Source organism: Diuraphis noxia, unplaced genomic scaffold (genome assembly GCF_037042655.1).
Source record: "Diuraphis noxia isolate RWA-SAM2 unplaced genomic scaffold, SU_Dnox_SAM2 contig0004, whole genome shotgun sequence".
In the NCBI taxonomy this organism is placed as follows: domain Eukaryota; kingdom Metazoa; phylum Arthropoda; class Insecta; order Hemiptera; family Aphididae; genus Diuraphis; species Diuraphis noxia.
In genome coordinates, this window is record NW_028301714.1 from 57,292,611 (window position 1) to 57,310,503 (window position 17,893).

A 17,893-nucleotide genomic window follows, 5' to 3' on the forward strand; every position below is an offset into this window, starting at 1 on the left:
AGGCTTTTTGAAGGAAGTTATCTTAAAATGTTAAACAATAATTAATATGCACTTATAACTAATCCCAAGTCAGTACCATTTATTAAATTTTTTAAATAAATTTATTGAATTTATCAGCATTATATGCATTTTTTTTTTTAATTTCATTAATTTTGTGAAAAATAACGATCGATATAATAAATGGTACAATTGGTAAATGGGTGATAAATGATAATTAATACAAAATGAGGCAGTGAAGAAAAAAATAGATATTGATTAAGAGTTTAGGGTTTGAGGGGGGGGGGACTGGCCAAACGTACGTCACTAGCGGAGCTCCACGTGAAAACCAATTTCTCCTAAACCAAAAAATATAAGTTAGTTCTAATTTCACCAAAAACTTATTTATATTATTACTCATCAGTTATCGAATGAAAAAAAAGTCAAAAAAATCAATTTGGAGTTTCTCAAATATGCAAGTGTTTGAAATAACTTTATAATTCAGTTTTATGTGGTTTATTAACAACAACATAAAAAGTAAATACGATAGGCAAATTCTGATTCCATAAAAATGTTGAGCATATAAATACAAACATTTATAAAAAAAAAATTCTATAAACTTAAATTGTTGGTATTTTAAATTCAAAAACACGATTTTTGAAAAAATTGCTGCATTTTAAAGTTTTTTTACCATAACTTCCAAAATAAGTTCGACCGCGGCTTTTTTTGAAAGTACCATCAAATTGGGCATGCAAAAGACACATTTTGAAAAAAAAAAATTCCAAAAAATCGCTTGGGAGCTAAACTGCATTCGTTCCAAAATATTATGTAAGATGACAATAGTTTTTTGATAAAAATGTAAGCAGTTTGTATTAAGTATGATGGTTACTAGCGTACAATCGGTTTTTAAGTTACTCGCCTGTTTGGGCCGGTAATAATTTTTTCCCTTTCTATTGAAAACTAAAATTACGCCATTTTTGAGATTTATATCTGCTGAAGTTATATAGAACTGCATAAGATGTACACTGTAACAGTGCTGTGTATTATGGTCATTGGCTTAGAATGTCTAAGCAAATTAATGCAGCTTTACAAATTATATTTTAATAACTGTAAATTATTTTAATAGCCCTATAGCTCAGCACAATTAGTTGATTAAATTATTATGTTACAGATAATTATTAAAATACCTAATTTAAATAAAATAAATGTTTTAATTACAGTAGAACCCCTCTCGTACGCCCTCGGCTAGTCCGCCGCTCCGGTTGATCCGACCATAGTATTATTGATATGAATACTATGTAGGTATGTAATTTAAAAAGTACAATTTGATTTTCCAATTTTTAGTAGATATATAAAATTAATTGCTAGTTTAATATTTTCCTTATTAGACTTAGCTAAGTCTAGAATATCATTTGCTAAACAAAAATCTATAACTGGCTTTTTTTCTAAGTATTGTAAAATATAATACATTTCTAATATAATCTTGTATGTAATATGTAAATAAAAATGTTCTGTATATTCTGATAATCCGACCTTTTTCGCGTTCCGATCATACCCCCAATCCCGAAGGTGACGGATTAGAGAGATTCTACTGTATTATTTTTGATATTATAACAATAAAAGTCTCTAAATGACTAAACAGCCATTACTTGGGGTGCAACTAGACATTTGAACAAGGGGGTGCTTAAGCTCCAAATTTTTTTGTGATTTAATAGGACCTAATTTTTTAAACAATTTCTTAGAGTGCTAATTTTGACTTAGTGTGTGCTAAAGATCTGATATTCTACCTAGAATATTACGAGATTACGTCTAATGTAATTATTTATACAATTTAAATCTTGAAGTAAAACTAGAATGTGTAACAAACATAGAATTGATTATATTATTTACCATACATTTTTATCATGGTATCACTAACGCCTTGGTCCTTGGTTTGAACAACTGAACAAAATGCCAATTCACTAATTTTGTTTTATAAAATCTTTTTCTCGTGCTCAATCCTTGTGGCAACGATCGAAATACCCAGAACACAACACTGCCTACAATCATCTATCAAATGATCTTAAAACTCAATTAGCGAAATATAGATCTGAACAATTTAGTCAATACCTAAGTAGGTACTCTGTCTCCTAACAACGGCTCCCTCTGGAAAATAACAAAAAAGCTAACGAATCAACGTGAAAATATCCTTCCTCTTGAACGTCCCGACAAATCATTAGCCATCACTGATTTAGAGAAAGCAAATCTCTTTGGAGCCCACTTATTTTCAACTTTCTCTCCTCATCCTGAAATAATCCCTAGCCCTGACCACACTGACCTAGTAAACTCATTCTTGTCTTCTCCCTTACCCATGTCCCTTCCTGCCAATCCGATTTCTCCATCCGAAATCGTAACAGTCATTCACAAGCTTCGGCCTAACAAAGCTCCTGGTTATGATCAAATCACAAATAAAATAGCAAAGAATTTATCCAAAAAGTCAATTTTGTTCCTTACCCATATATTCATATATATAATTCTATGTTACGCTTGTCATACTTCCCCTCAACCTGGAAGCATTCAGTTATTATCATGATCTCAAAACCAAACAAGCCTAAACATCTCACAAGTTCTTATCGTCCAATCAGCTTACTACCTACATTTGCCAAACTTTTCGAAAAACTAATTTTACATAGAATCTCGCCACTAATTGACCAACAAAATATTTTACCTAAATCTCAGTTTGGATTTCGTCGTAAACATAATACAAATCCACAGAATCGTTGATAAAATGTCATCCTCTTTCGAGTCAAAACAATTTTACCCTGCGGTATTCCTCGATATATCACAGGCCTTTGATCGCGTTTGACATAACGGACTTCTTTTCAAACTTAAGCACTTTCTCCCTTCACCTTACTTTCTTTTAATTAAATCCTATTTTGATAACCGGTCCTTTTCAGTACGCCACAAAAATGAATTTTCTACTATCCAAAAAATTAAGGCAGGTGTTCCTCAGGGTAGTGATCTCATCTCTCCTATACTTTATAATATCTATACCTCTGATATGCCCACTTCCAATCAAACTCTCCTCGCCACATTTGCTGACGACACAGCAATATTTGCTTCAAATAATGACTCAGACACCGCTTCACACAACTTACAATTGCACTTAAATTTAATTGAGTCTTGGGCTAATAACTGGAAAATTAAAATTAATGACAATAAATCCGCTCAGGTAAATTTTTCTCTTAAGAAAAAAGAATGTCCCTCACTCAAATTTAATAACGAACCAATTCCTCTTCATCAATCAACTAAATACCTAGGTATCACTCTAGACAAAAGGCTAACTTGGGTAAATCATACAAAAAATAAACGTAAACAACTTAACTCCCGCCTCCATTTACTCCGACCTCTTCTAAAATCAAAAATAAAATATTAATTTACAAAATCTATCATAAGACCAATATGGACCTATGGTATTCAAATATGGGGCCCAGCGAAAGCAGCTAACATCCGTCCCATCCAAGCCTTCCAATCCATCTCATTAAGACTCTTAACCGGTGCTTCGTGGTATATCACAAATTCAGCTCTCCATAACGACCTAAAACTTCCAACAGTTAATGAACTTGCTAAAAGCTACTATAAAAAATTCCATTCCAAATTAATTAATCATTCTAACCCCTTTATCAAAAACATGTCTTCTCTCACACTACCTCTTAATATTCCTCGAAGTTTAAAAAGAAATTGGGCTAGAAACCTTCTAATCTAATAAAAAAAAAAATTAAAAAAAAAAATTAAAAAAAATAAAAATAAAATAAATTTCAAAGCCCGAACTCAAATTTTCTGAGGTTCTGTCACTGGACAGTCTCCTCTTCATGTGTGACATGTCTTCTTTAAATCACTCATCATTGTTACTTATTGTTTTATGTGTAAACAGATTGTAATATATTTTTAATAAAAAAAAAAAATCATTTTCAATATCAGTCCAAAAAGATAAGTGGTATTGGTCGAAACCTCGAGATGGATACAGAACTGCTAAGTTTCTGGGTATTTGTATGATAATCAATAGTCAATTTCTACAACTAATGGCCCAATATCCGATGTTTATAAGTCCAATAAAAAAAAATTAAAAAAAGAAATAGTCAGTTTTTAATAAATTAGCAAAACTGTATAAAATTAATAACTGAGTATTTATATTTAAAGTTTTATTTATTCATATTTTAATAAAAATACTTACCTGATATATTATGTTAATTGTGTAAAATATAAGTGGATTATAATAGGTTACATAAATACTTGATAGACTTGATGATAGATGTCGCTTAGCTATAAAAATTAAACGTTTTATAAATTTGTAACAACCAAAGAATTTGTGAATGTTATAAAAATTTGATCTTTAAATGGTTATAAAAAAAAAAGTTCTATGTATTTTTAATATTTTCCAACTGCTGTTATATCAACTTATGGGGTGCCTTGCATTAAATTTTCAATTTTTTTGTTTCAATGAATAAAATTGAATCGACATAAACAGAATACAAATTAAAAAAACGGAAAATTTCAAATGTTTATAAATAACTTTAAAATAGTTAAAATATTTTGAAAATGTTATCAAGTACCTATAAGAATTGATAAAATAAACGTTTGGTAAAAATTTCAAGTTTCTACAATTATTCGTTTATAAATAACAACACAATAAGAATATAGGTACGATAGAAATTGAGTGAATATCTAATATTGTAATTCAAATGCTCATAAAAATTTAATTTGAATTTCTGGAAGACATTTTTTATTTTATAAAAGTAGACAAATTCATATGGAATCTTGTATTGAATTCTCAAATAAGATATATTTTTATGATTTTCCAACTCAAAATAATTTGCAAATTTTCGTGATTTTTTCGTATTTTGTCAAAATTCTTACTGTCATATATAACAAAAAAAACTAAAAAGATTGAAAATTTCAAATGTCTATAAATAACTTAAAAAGCTTTGAAAATTATCAAGTATAGAAAATTCCAGTATAAACATTCAGTGAATATTTCATGTGTCTATTGTAATTTTTTTTAGAGTTACACCAATATCAAAATTCTATTTTCTCAAAATTGATTTTGCGTAAAAATTCCCGATTTTCCTTAATTTTTTTTCCTGTTTTTTTAGGTGCTTTTGTAAACTATAACCTCCCCAATGCAGCAAATAGATTCACTTTCCACCTGGAAAAGCTACTGATGTTGAAAATCGAAGTATTATTTCGACAACTTTTCGTGTACACTGCAGACGCACAAAAAAAAAACTAAATAAAAAACACACATCATTGTAAAATCAATACATTATTTTAAATAATTATTTTACTTAATAATGTTTAAGTCCATGCAAGTGGTTATTATTAATTTATTTTCAGGCAAAAATGTATAGTGTAATAATTCAAATATTTTCATTATTTTTGGGCCATAGCTCATTAAACATCTCAATGTACATATTTACCTACCTTATTAAATTGTAAATGGGGGACGAGGTGGCCGAGTGGTCTACCGCGTCGGCTGTGGCTCAGCCGGACCGGGTCGATCCTCGACCATCGGGCGGCATTTTGCCCACTCCGGGGCATGGCAGAAACCTACGGGTGTCCCAATAGAAATTCTGCCAAAACTCTCACCCACGTGTAAAACCAACCTACAGTTCCATAAAAACCTACAATACTACCCCCTTCCCAATGACCTTAGTTGACGCGGGATAATTAAAAAAAAAAAAATGTGTGAATATATATAAGTGATATAATACGTTTAAAATTAAGTAGTTTAAATATTTTGAAAATTGAATTAATTATGTATGTAGTTCAGTGGCGTACGCAGAATTCTCGAATGGGGGGGGGGTTACCATATTTTATGTACATATAAAAAAAAAAATGTTCATACAATTGTATTCTTTATAGACATATTAAGGACATGCACAATTAAATTTTTTAAAAATGTATATTTTATGATCTAAAAACACTAACCTATTAATTTATAACTTAATATTAATTGGTCTCGGTGATTTTGATAATTCATCTATAGTACAGCGTCGGTTGAGATTTCAATATCCCGATGAATATTTAGCATTGCTAATCCATTTAAGCGAGATTATTTGTAATATTTGTTATTAGTAGATTAGTTTAGTTGGTATATAATATTTATCATTATGTCAAATCTCATGATTCAAAGTAGATAGCAACGATATTACGATAACAAAATATTACCTATTATACACATTACACGCGCACGTATATCTGTGTATGAACTTAGCGCTTTGCTCATAAACAATCATGTAATAAAATGTAACATGGAATGATACCAATTATTTTTCGACAAAAATATTTATTAATGCGTTATCGCGGCCAGACTAGATATAGGGAACTTTTTAAAACCACCGGGAAGAGACCGACCGACAAAACGCGTAACATGATCCTAGCCTAAAGTCCATAAAAAAATCATTATTAGTATTTCACAAATCATTTTGTATCCATGAAACCTTTATGATCTAAGGATAATATAATTTAAAATCATTTCAATCATAATATAATATACATTATGAAATAACGTAAAAGTCGCACAAAAACATGTTTTAAACCATATATTTGAATACAATTACTACACAACATTTCAATATTTTCAACAACAAAATTTAACACACCTAATATGAAATCATTTTTTATATATTATAAGTATTTTTTAGATTTTATACATATTATTTCAAACTAATGAATGTTTATCTGATAAAGTATCTTTTTAAGTTTTAAGTTTACATATTATAAGTGTCATCACTGATTGGCTGATTTTATCAAGCTTATTCATGTATTTTTATTTATCTTAGCTAATACTCTTATTGTACCCATGAGGTACAGATTGTGTATAAAATAATAAAGCAAAAAAAAAAAAGTTTACACAGCTTTTATTCTAGCAATGGTTTAAAAAAATGTAATTATTTATTCATTATACGTACCAACTATTAATACACTACCAAGACATAATAGACATATATTATTACTTATAGGTAATATATTAGTAAATTTTTAATACTCGAAGTAATTATTTTAATAATAAACTCTCATCATCTCAAAATATATGAATCTATTGAATCTTTTGGAAATGATTATAATTAGTAACAACACAAAATTCTTTGAAATATCAATATATCTTACCTACTGGCTACAACATTTTTATTTTTATGACTTTTTGAAAAACATCATACATTTTAGATGTTTAGTGGAGCTAAGGATGTATTGGTTTGGGCATGTACCGTTTCCGCCAAAATTTGAAATGACCGATTCCGCCATCGCCCGTTTCCGCCAATTTAAAAAAAGGTTCGATTCCCGTTTCCGCCAATTTACCTGCTATGGTAAAATTATTGTAATATATTCCATATTTTTGGTAAAAATATGTTTTAATTAATTTGAGTTGACTGAAAATACGTTCATATGATACAGTACAAGGCAATGTTAGTGTTAGATACAAATGAACGATCCCCGATAAAATTATTATAATATATTCCGTATTCATTGGAGTATTATTCCTATTATTTTAAGGTGTATTTAAGTTTTAACTAGAAATGATTGTAGGTACATGGTTTATAATATGATAATTGATAACATTAAATATTGAAAAATATATAAATAACTAATAAATCAAATAATAAATACATAATATTTTGTCATAGTTTTAATAAATATAATAATAATAAAAAGTGATATATTCATAAATACATATAATATTTTGATACTTTGTCAAACCTAATTTTAAGAAATACAGTAATTGAAATAATTAAAAAGTCATAATATTTTAATATAAATATATATATTATGAATAAGTGAATAGCAGGTAAATTGGCGGAAACGGGAATCGAACCTTTTTTTAAATTGGCGGAAACGGACGATGGCGGAATCGGTCATTTCAAATTTTGGCGGAAACGGGTAATTCCCATTGGTTTTATAAGATAAAAATGTTATACAATTTAATACCTATTCAAACGAAAAATAACAATTTTAGTTTTTGATATACCTATAAAGCTATATAGATACCAAGTTGTATTTCAAAATAATATTAGTCCCAGGGATTTGTGACTTTTCGAAATTGCGTAAATAATTTTATAGACACGCTGACGTTTTCAAAATATATAGACTATTTTAAGCTTTTAATACGTCTTCATTCCATCCTAACTTATCTGAGTGAAATCAAAAGGAGGAATATGAGAAATTGAGAAACATCAAGTTAATAATTATCAGAATTTTTCTAAAATTAAAACGATTATAATTGGGGCTGGTCACGTTTTGTGGGTAGATCGATGACTTATACAAAATGCACTGACTCAGAACCCATTCCCTCTCCCACAAAGAAAAAAATAACTAAGGTCAAAGGGTAAGACTTCACCATCTGTGATTACTGATTAGATACAGCAAGGAATGATTTCAGATTTTGACGACTTAATAAAAATGAATAATAGAGTGGATTGAATAGATGGAAAAATTTGATAGAACATGTAAAAGAATTCAATGACCTGTAAATTACTAAAAAAAATTAAGAATACATTTTTAATAAATTAATACATGAAACTAATCGTTTGCTAATTTTAATAAAATTTCGTTATGAGAAACATTAAAATAAATTAATCAGAATAATGATGCAACTCACAATAGGTATTGCATATAAAATCATTTTCAGAATAGGATTATGATGTATCACTTTTTCGATTTTACATTGCACGAATTCATTATTTTTAATTTGTAACTTCAGAGCAGCTTCATTGGATAAGTCTAAAAGTGTTCCATTTGTTCTTGGAATGCGATCGTTTATTGTGATAACTATCGTCCTTTTTTCGTATGACACTTTGATTAGTGTATATGGTGGTAAACTATTGTGGGCTGCATTTATCGCGTCAAATTCATTTTTCAGATAATCAATGTCACTTTCATCAGTCTGCATGTGGAATTCGCAGATTCCTGTTTGATCTAGTTATAAAATCAAGAAATTCAACTTTTTATACAGTCATATATTGTATAATAAAAATTAATAGATCAAATGCATTAAGTACTTATAGGGTTTGAGTCGAAATCATATTCCGAAGATTGTTGTTTACAAGCACCAATAAACCACCATTGAAACGATTTAGAACAATATTGAGAACAACAATCTTCGTCATCATAACATATGTCATTCAAATGTTTACACGATGAAATTTCTAAGGCATTGCAGGTTTCATCTAAAATGTATAACAACAACAAATCGTAATATCTTATAAAGTTATAAGACTTATAGCACAAAAAAAAAAAATAAAAAAAATTTTGACTCCACGTGGATCATTTGCTTCTCGCTCGCATTCTGATTAAATGATTCTCCTGTTTGCACACTACAATTCGTTGAAAGCGTCTGCAATCTTTTATACTTACTCTTTAATAATTAATTATTGTCCTCATTACATACAAAATGTATAAATTTTCTCAGTTACCTGAAATCTTTTAACATTTCTCCCTAACCTCTTCTCTATTTTTAACATAAAATCTGTAGTGGTCATCCAAAAAAATTTGTTTTCATACTGAAAGTTGGTTTCATTGTATAATATTTGTATTTGTTTTGTTAATGTCATAATTTTATTTCCTATTTATAATAATAGTTGAGATGTCCTATAGTCACTGACTAAAATGGAAAAGATAACTATACCAATTAATGACAATTTGCATTTTTAACTGGTTATTTGAGTATTTCGAATTAATATATTAATTTTACTTAAGTACTATGAATTTGTAATAAATTATAGCAATAGTATGGTTGAGTTCGAACCACTCGAAAGTGGGGAAGATTTCCCCACAAACGTATTTTTGACGAAATAAACATTTTTATACCAATGTCATAACTAAAAGATGATTTTGTAGTGGTTCTACCGATTTAATCTAAGTGAAATAAATTTTATTTATTATTTTATTTAAAATAAATAATTTGAAAAATAAAAGTTGCAATAATGGAAATTAAATTTTTTAACAAAAAATACGATGACAATAATACTATATGTATAGTACCTATATAATAATAATATAATATACAGTTATCAATTAGTAGCGTAAACAGGCTCAAATCACATGTGTGTGCTACACTTCCATTGATATCATTATCAATTATGATTAGTTATTTTTATTAAATTTACATGGCACAGATTAAATTAATTTTAATTTCCATTTCCCAATTTCTAAAAAATATCTAAGCTACTTTCACAAAACTTATATATATATATAACTATTAACTATATAAATTAGTTAAGGTGTCTCAACTATGGGATTTCTTAATCAGTATTCACTTATCTCAACTAAGTTTAAAAAAAAACTTATTATTGCATCATACTATTACGAACATATTGTAGTTATGCAATAAAAACAATTATATTTCAGAAACTCATTCTTTTAACATATATGACAAAAGAAGATCACCCTATATGTCAAGCATGTGGTTATAATCTCACTGTCGAACACATAATGACGGAATGCCTACTATATGACCAAGTTCGCTACAACCTCAACATGACCCAAACCTTGGACACAATACTTGGACCCAACCCGGATCAGAACAAGATATTCATCAAATTTCTTCAAACAACTAATTTAATTAACCTAATATAATAAAATTTTAAATGTGTAATATATGTATAACAATATGAATTATTTGTAACCATTGCTAATGGCCTATGCTCCCGAGCTGTATTCTAAAGATCAATAAAAAAAAAAAAAAAAAAATCTTAACAACATATTGATGATAAATTTACATTTTATAAAATATAAGACTTTAAAAAAAAACGACCATCAGCCCTTGCCCCTCGTCCCTCATTATACAACAAATTTGGTGGATAATAATGTATTTACCTGAAATATTAGTGATCAAAATTAACGCAATCAAAACAAACGAAAGTTTCTTCATTTTTTCTACTTACAAATTTCATCGTACCGCCTCTTGTTTCAATGTGAATTAAACAATGAATACGTAATAATATTATTTTTTGTTTTATCTGAAATGAGATAAAATAATTAATTACTAGTGCATGATAATAAGGATATACTTATTTATATAATTTAATTTTGTATAATATAGTGGGTACAATTTGTGTGGAATAAGCAACGTGCGATAAGGCGATAAATATGTCATTGATGTCAACTGTCCGGTTTACTTACTACTGTTTATATAATGTGAAAGTAAAACGTAATTTAAACTTTAATTATTATAATAGAAATTTAATTTTATAAATACCTATTTAAAATGTTAACTATTTTATTTTTGTTCAATAGCAATATAATATTTGTTCTTTGAATTAGATTGATTATTTGAATAAACGTTTTGTTATTTAAGACTTATAATTTATATTCAGACTTCAGGGATATATTATATATTTATATCCTAGACATTTTTTTTGGTTTCCAGTCTGATCTTATATTTAGAGATGCATAAAAGTCTTCCCGAAAGGAGATCTGGTGACCGAAGAACATTATTCGTCAAAATGATGAGTAAACAACGATCATTGACTGAAAAATGAAAAGTGAAAACCCTATATTGTTCACGCGATCTACTTGTGTGATCAATCAACCCATTATACTACTTCTGGTGTCGCAACAGTGATTTTTCGTTTGTATTCGAAGGATTTCATTACGCCACAATTCGATGTAATATAATTATATTAATATAGCGTGTGCCTTTAACTATATTATCAATTGCCAATTTTTATTATTTATATTGTATTCTGTTTCATTTTATATTAATTTAATTTAATATAAAATATTATATTATATCAATTATAAAGTAGTTATATTAAATCGTACTATCGTATAGAAGGGTTACAATATATAAAAAGGACACAATAATATATCTGTTTATTTATTATGATAAATATTATATAGACTAGTGTTTCAAAATAAATTCTAAATTAAAAAAATTGATTTAAAATTTAGGCACATGTGTATCAAAGTTTTTTTAAGCTAAAAATATATGGTAAATATAAAATAACTCAGTAATTGTGAGTATATTAAAAAACACTACATGCAATTTATATATTATTAGACATTAGTCACATTAAGTCATTAAATATATTGTTATTCGATCGGTAATAAAAGAGTGGGCTTTATCTAAGTTCAAATTTATTGATAATTGTAATCATATATAATTAAAACGAATCCATTTAAGATTCTTTACGTCTCTGTTTCATGGCGTATTCATTTCACAGTATTATATTGTTACTAATGATATTATATTATACAGTTTAAATTAATAAAACCATTTAAACGTTGAATATTTGAAGCAAAAATGAAGGAAACTACTGTTGTTTGGACCAAACTATTTCTATTCCTCATAATATCAGGTGAGTTCGCAACTACTTTTTTTCAAACAAAATAGTCGTTTTTTCTTTAAAAAAAAACCGAAATCGTAGAAGCGTTCAAACGTGCTATAGAAGAAATTATCTGTTGAAGTTTGTCTATATCTGAGTTTTTACTCTTTATATTACGGTAGAAACGAGTTATATTTCGTTATTGATTACAAATAGTGTGGAACTTTCTAATGATAACACAGAATTATATTTAGACATCAAAAATAGTTTCAAACCATTCAAAGAGAATTTGTACTTTCTATGTTCAATACTTTACCTATATAACCTATTGGCTATTTGCATTAAAATTAAAAGTTAAGAATTTGCATAAGTAAAAATTGACTTTTAAATTTATGGGAGGCAGCAATTTTTATTAAGTAAATTTGGAGAGGATGAGTCTATTCCTATCTTGATTAAACTGTATTCTAAAAAACCTAAACATATTTTCAAATATTTAATTTACTATAGGGATTAATAATACTGAACAACAAATAATAATTACTTTATTCAACAATTATTAGTGTATTTAATATATTGCTGATTAAGCCTTGGTGCTACTACTATTAAAATATATATTTTTTTTTGTTTATACAGCTGAACCTCTCGGTCTTAAAGCAGAACTCAAGGAATGCAAGCACCTCGGAAACAATTCGTGTGTGAGTGACAGTGAATGTTGTTCTGGTTATTGTTATAGGGAACCCGGTTGGGAATTGGGAGTGTGTAAAAGGATGCATACTCCTGAAAACTTAGACGAATCAAATGAAGAAAAAAACAAAGGAATAAATGGCGGAGTAGATGACGTTTGTAATTATACTTATATATTATTTTTAAATATTGGCTATTGCAAAGGCTATTTGGCTTTAATGTAATTTATGAATAATTATAATATATTACATAGTAAATGAGTTGTTGTTTATTGTCGTTTTTTATGTGATTTATAGTCGAAAGAGGCACTTGTGCGTATTACGAAGCAAAAGATATTACTGCAAACGGTGATATAGTCAATGACAGCGAAATGACCGCAGCACACCAGACTTTGCCGTTCAACACGGTGGTTAAAGTGGAGATTATGGGTAGCAATGTGGTGGTCAAGATTAATGACCGCAAGACTGCGTCTGATGGAAACATTTTGCTCTTATCTCGTGCGGCGGCTGAGAGTATAAATATCGATGAGAATACTGGCTCGGTACAATGTCAATTAAAAATTTTGACCAAGGTGAGCTGCACTCCAAATTTAGGAAACACGTGTGTACATAACCACGAATGTTGTTCACGGAATTGTTTTAAGGCAATGTATTCAGAGGTAGGGTTTTGTCTACCAAAATGATTTGACGGAAGTCGAGTTGCAGTCCTGTTTAGTCACGTAGATTAGCCGGTGTAAATGAAGCAGTATTATAATCCATAACTTAAAGATTCAGTTCCCACCGTTGAGTTATAAACTATAATAAAGTAAAATCGTGAACTATTTTAGAAATAATAACTAAGTATAATTATTTCTTTGGAAATTGTCAAGTATAATGTAATCGTTTTATTTAAAATAAAAACTATTATTATATAAGTATATTAGCATATTCTATTCTACGAGTAGTTATCATGTTTTTTTGTGAAACATTCTTCTTACGTATTATTTTAGATAATTGTACAAAACATGTATAAGTATAATAAGTATGTGTAATTTTACTATATGCAGTAGTTGCCAAACATTTAATTGTAATGGATGTGTCATATTTGAATTCAATGATAAATCATTGCATACGAAAAACAATTCTAACCGGAGACGTTGTGTCATCCTGCTTTATACTTGTATAAATTGTCAAATTTAATAATAATAACAAAAAAAAATGAAAATCGATAATATATTTTCGACCAACTTTTAGGTGGACTGTTTTTGATTAAGGTAGAAAAAATGGTTTGGAATCTTTTATTAAAATTTCTGAATATTAGCAATGAAAAGAAAATATTTTACGAATTTCTAACTAAAAAATAATTATCAAAATTCAGCACTTTAAAAATGTATATTTTTACTATAATATATAATTAAAGCTGTAAATTTTTTTTTTAAAGAAAAATATAATAAAACATTTGGTGAAGCAGGTTAACTTCAGAAACACTTCAATCATAGGCGTGCGCACGGGGGCACCAGAGGCAGCATAATATGCTGCGCCTGAACTTTTTTAGGGGCTACCGTGGTTAGATATATTGTATGATGGGCCTTAGTAAAATTATATTTCTACAAATGATGACCATTGTAAATAAAATAATCATATATATTTTTTGGTAAATGAAAACTATAGATAAATCATATTCATAAATATTTAGTATAAAACGAATCAACCTGTCTACTATAAAAAAAATGACATGATTTAAAATGTTTAATATTATTATAATTTATGGTAAAAAAATAAAAAAATCAATATGGTTTTATTTTTAATACCCTATTGTGAAAAAACTAAAACTATATGGGTCGGTTTAACAGTGAATTTGGAGAATGGCCGGATAAATCTCTTGCTGCCTTTGAAATCGAAGTCTGCGCCCGCCTATGTCTTCAATTATATTCTATTTAGTATTTGGATATATCCTTACTCGGCTACTCCTGGATTTCTTAGCATTCAATGACATTTTCCTATTGGCTGAGACATTTCTTCCCAATTCGATAAATATTTTTTTATTAGGAATTAAGATATAATTCACGCCATGCATTTTGTTATCCAATTTAAGGTACAAATATTTATAACAACTAAATTATCTAGAATATTAACAAAATTATCCAAATAGGTACAGTGCAGCTTTTCAAGCTAATGAATCTATTAAAATGTTGAATTATAGAATAAGAACTTTCCGTAGTAATTTAGATGATGGTGAAAAGTTAAAAAATGAATGCAAAAGTTTTATAATGAATATATTTTTAATTCATTAGTGTCCGTATGAGTAATTTGATAAATTAATGGAATAGGTACTAGTTGGGTTAAAATTTATGTTTTTTTTTAACTTCTATTATTTAATTTTTTTAAATTTTTTATTGGAAAACGATCCCTCTCTAGCCTCATGATATCCAAATCTGGAATCAAGTCAAACTATCTTATTTAAGACCTATAAAAGCCTTCCAATCCATATGTTTCTGATAAATAACCGGAGCCCCATGGTATATGACCAATGATGCATAACATAAGGATCTACAAATCTCCACAGTCAATGAAATAGCAACTTGACACTACAAACAATTCCACTCAAAACGCCATTCAAACCAAAACCCTCTTATTTATCGTATATCCTCTTAAACCATCCCCAGCCACCATCCAAGAAGATTAAAAAGAAAGAGACGCCCTTGATTAATAAAATAAATAAGTGATTTTTCCATATTGAACCCACCAAATTAAACAGGATGCACTGTTGATGGACGGTTTCCCCTCTCAAGTCAAACAATTCATCATCTTCTTATTACTATTATTATCCAATTAACTTATTGTGCTTTATGTATTTCGTAGATTGTAAATATAACTTTTTTTTAAATATTCATTTTATATTTATATTTCTAATTAATGTTCAAATCATTTGATTTTGGCTTATATTTATATTGTTTGATACATTCTGTATAAATAATGAAATTAAAGTGGCTTGGCGTGGCGCATTGGCTACTACCAATCGCGGAATGCGGCTGGAAGTAAATAACGGCCACAGCTACTAGCTCCCGGATGGGTGACCACTCGGGTTCATAGTAGTTAAAAAACCTTGCCATACATACACGTGTTTGCTACCTACCGTAACAACCGTAAAAACAACCTACCGTACCAAAACCATAGCCCTACATAGTTCATAACCTCTACACAAGCTGATGGCCAGAGCCCAATTTAGGAATTTTGGGGCCCGGGTCAAATTTTTTAATGGGGCCCCAAAATTAATTATTATCTAAATTTTAAATAATCAACTTAAATTATAAATGTAGTCTTTATGCTATATAGATTTGTTATATTCAATTTATTTAAGATTATAAATCAATTATACCATAATAATAATATATTCCTAATTTTAAAACTGAAGATCGACATATATTTATTTATTTGCATTTTTTTATACTAGAACATAAAGTTCATACAATATAATGTATCGTGTATACTACACTTTTATCGCGATCGACCAACAGTCCAATAAAGATCGACTGATTGGTGACGCTTCTTAATTCCTGATTTTGATTTGTAAAAGTTTTTTAACAATTTAGAAAAAAAGTTGACAATACATTTGGTTTTGGTTATTTTCGATTGAATATTTGTAAAAAATTTGGAACGGTCGCGACGTTTAGACGCTGTTTGTAAAACCGTTTTGACGCAGCGTTTGAATGCCGCGTCTAGTGTCGACTAACCGCAAGGTCCGGACGCTGTAAGGACAACGTACCTTAATTACTTAATAAATATTAATAAAAATGAAACGATGAAATTAAAAATATGAATATAAATAAAGAAATGTAATAAAGTGCTTTTGACCAACTTTATCTTAAAACTTATTAGCTTATGTTATCAATTAGAAAATAATTCATTATAAATTCCATTACGATACCTACGTGACTAACGAAACTACGTAACCAATAATACCATACAATTATTTCAAAATGCCACTTTAATAATTAAATATCAACAGAGGCTCGGGGCCCCAAATAATATCGGGGCCCGGGGCTGCAGCCCCCCTAGCCCCCCCCCCCCCCCCCCTAAGTTGGGCTCTGCAGTGATGGCCTTAGTCGCCGGGCTTAAGAGCAATAAAAAAAAAATTTAATTAAAATGTGAACTGAATTTAAAAAAAAAAATCTTCTATTAATAGTATGACATGAGCCTTCTATAATTCTCAAAATTACTTAATTAGTATATTTTTGTAATATTCAAGTTCCACATAGATATGTTTTCAAATGCAATGTTTTAATGTTTCATTATTGCTTTGAAATTTAGAATGCTCCAGCTCAACTATTTGTAGTTCAGTTATTGGCGAAAACAGGTTAGTTTTATTTTTTTTGACATGATTCGTTTAACGGCGTATTGTATAGGCAATAAAGGTACATCAACACTATTATTACAAATTTCGATATTATTAGTACCTATATAGTATCTACCTATAGGTAACGTTTTAAACTCCATTTAATAATAATTAATCGATATAGGTAGGTAAGTGTATGGTATGTACATAACGATTAAGCTTTACAAAATTATTTTATCTAATTGAACTGATTGTAGCTTTATACAATTTATAGTTTAACTGATAATTTAAAAAAAATTTTAATAATCTTTCTAATATTAATATTTATTACTTGGTTAAATTAATACATTTAAAAAATAAAACTAGCTTATTATTATATCTATTTAATGTTATAATGTTATATTTCATATTAATAGTAATTAATGATTTTTAAAAACCAAGAGGATGCATTACATGAATTATTTAAACTAATAACTACTATGCTCGGTTGCACGGAGAAAAACTCTTCTATAGTCTTAACAGAGACATCAAATTTGTTCACAATAATATATAAAATATGACTGATGGAAGACGAAGATAGTAAAACTACAGAAAATCAACATTGAAGAAGCACCAAT

At 28.4% G+C, this 17,893-nt stretch overlaps 2 protein-coding genes across 3 annotated transcripts; one reads left to right on the top strand and one right to left on the bottom strand.

The window, feature by feature from the left end:
* Positions 1–6,538: 6,538 nt before the first annotated feature.
* LOC107165935 (uncharacterized) lies at positions 6,539–10,983 on the bottom strand. Of its 2 annotated transcripts, XM_089227472.1 has the most exons (4): positions 10,828–10,983; positions 9,012–9,179; positions 8,612–8,928; positions 6,539–7,317 (listed from the first exon to the last, which is right to left on the bottom strand). In XM_089227472.1, exons 1-4 carry the CDS (start codon positions 10,880–10,882, stop codon positions 7,150–7,152), a joined length of 708 nt encoding a protein of 235 aa, XP_089083598.1. In that variant the 5' UTR covers positions 10,883–10,983; the 3' UTR covers positions 6,539–7,149. The 2 variants fall into 2 exon arrangements, with proteins under 2 accessions (XP_089083598.1, XP_015369858.1); XM_015514372.2 differs by lacking the exon at positions 6,539–7,317 and having other exon boundaries at positions 8,498–8,928; positions 10,828–10,982.
* A 1,165-nt stretch (positions 10,984–12,148) lies between these two features.
* LOC107165933 (uncharacterized) lies at positions 12,149–13,878 on the top strand. The gene is made up of 3 exons (XM_015514370.2): positions 12,149–12,311; positions 12,912–13,121; positions 13,259–13,878. The coding sequence occupies exons 1-3, from the start codon at positions 12,257–12,259 to the stop codon at positions 13,642–13,644; spliced, it is 651 nt and encodes a 216-aa protein (XP_015369856.2). The 5' UTR covers positions 12,149–12,256; the 3' UTR covers positions 13,645–13,878.
* Positions 13,879–17,893: the final 4,015 nt, after the last annotated feature.

Excerpts from the sequence above, each read along its gene's own strand:
- LOC107165935 (XM_089227472.1), bottom strand. The coding sequence starts at position 10,882 with ATGAAGAAACTTTCGTTTGTTTTGATTGCGTTAATTTTGATCACTAAT. Across the intron at positions 9,180-10,827 it reads TTTGATCACTAATATTTCAG|ATGAAACCTGCAATGCCTTA; the intron begins GTAAATACATTA and ends TATACATTTTAG. Across the intron at positions 7,318-8,611 it reads TTTTATATGCAATACCTATT|CAGGTAAATTGGCGGAAACG; the intron begins GTGAGTTGCATC and ends ATTTTACCATAG.
- LOC107165933 (XM_015514370.2), top strand. The coding sequence starts at position 12,257 with ATGAAGGAAACTACTGTTGTTTGGACCAAACTATTTCTATTCCTCATA. Across the intron at positions 12,312-12,911 it reads TCTATTCCTCATAATATCAG|CTGAACCTCTCGGTCTTAAA; the intron begins GTGAGTTCGCAA and ends TTGTTTATACAG. Across the intron at positions 13,122-13,258 it reads TGGCGGAGTAGATGACGTTT|TCGAAAGAGGCACTTGTGCG; the intron begins GTAATTATACTT and ends TGTGATTTATAG.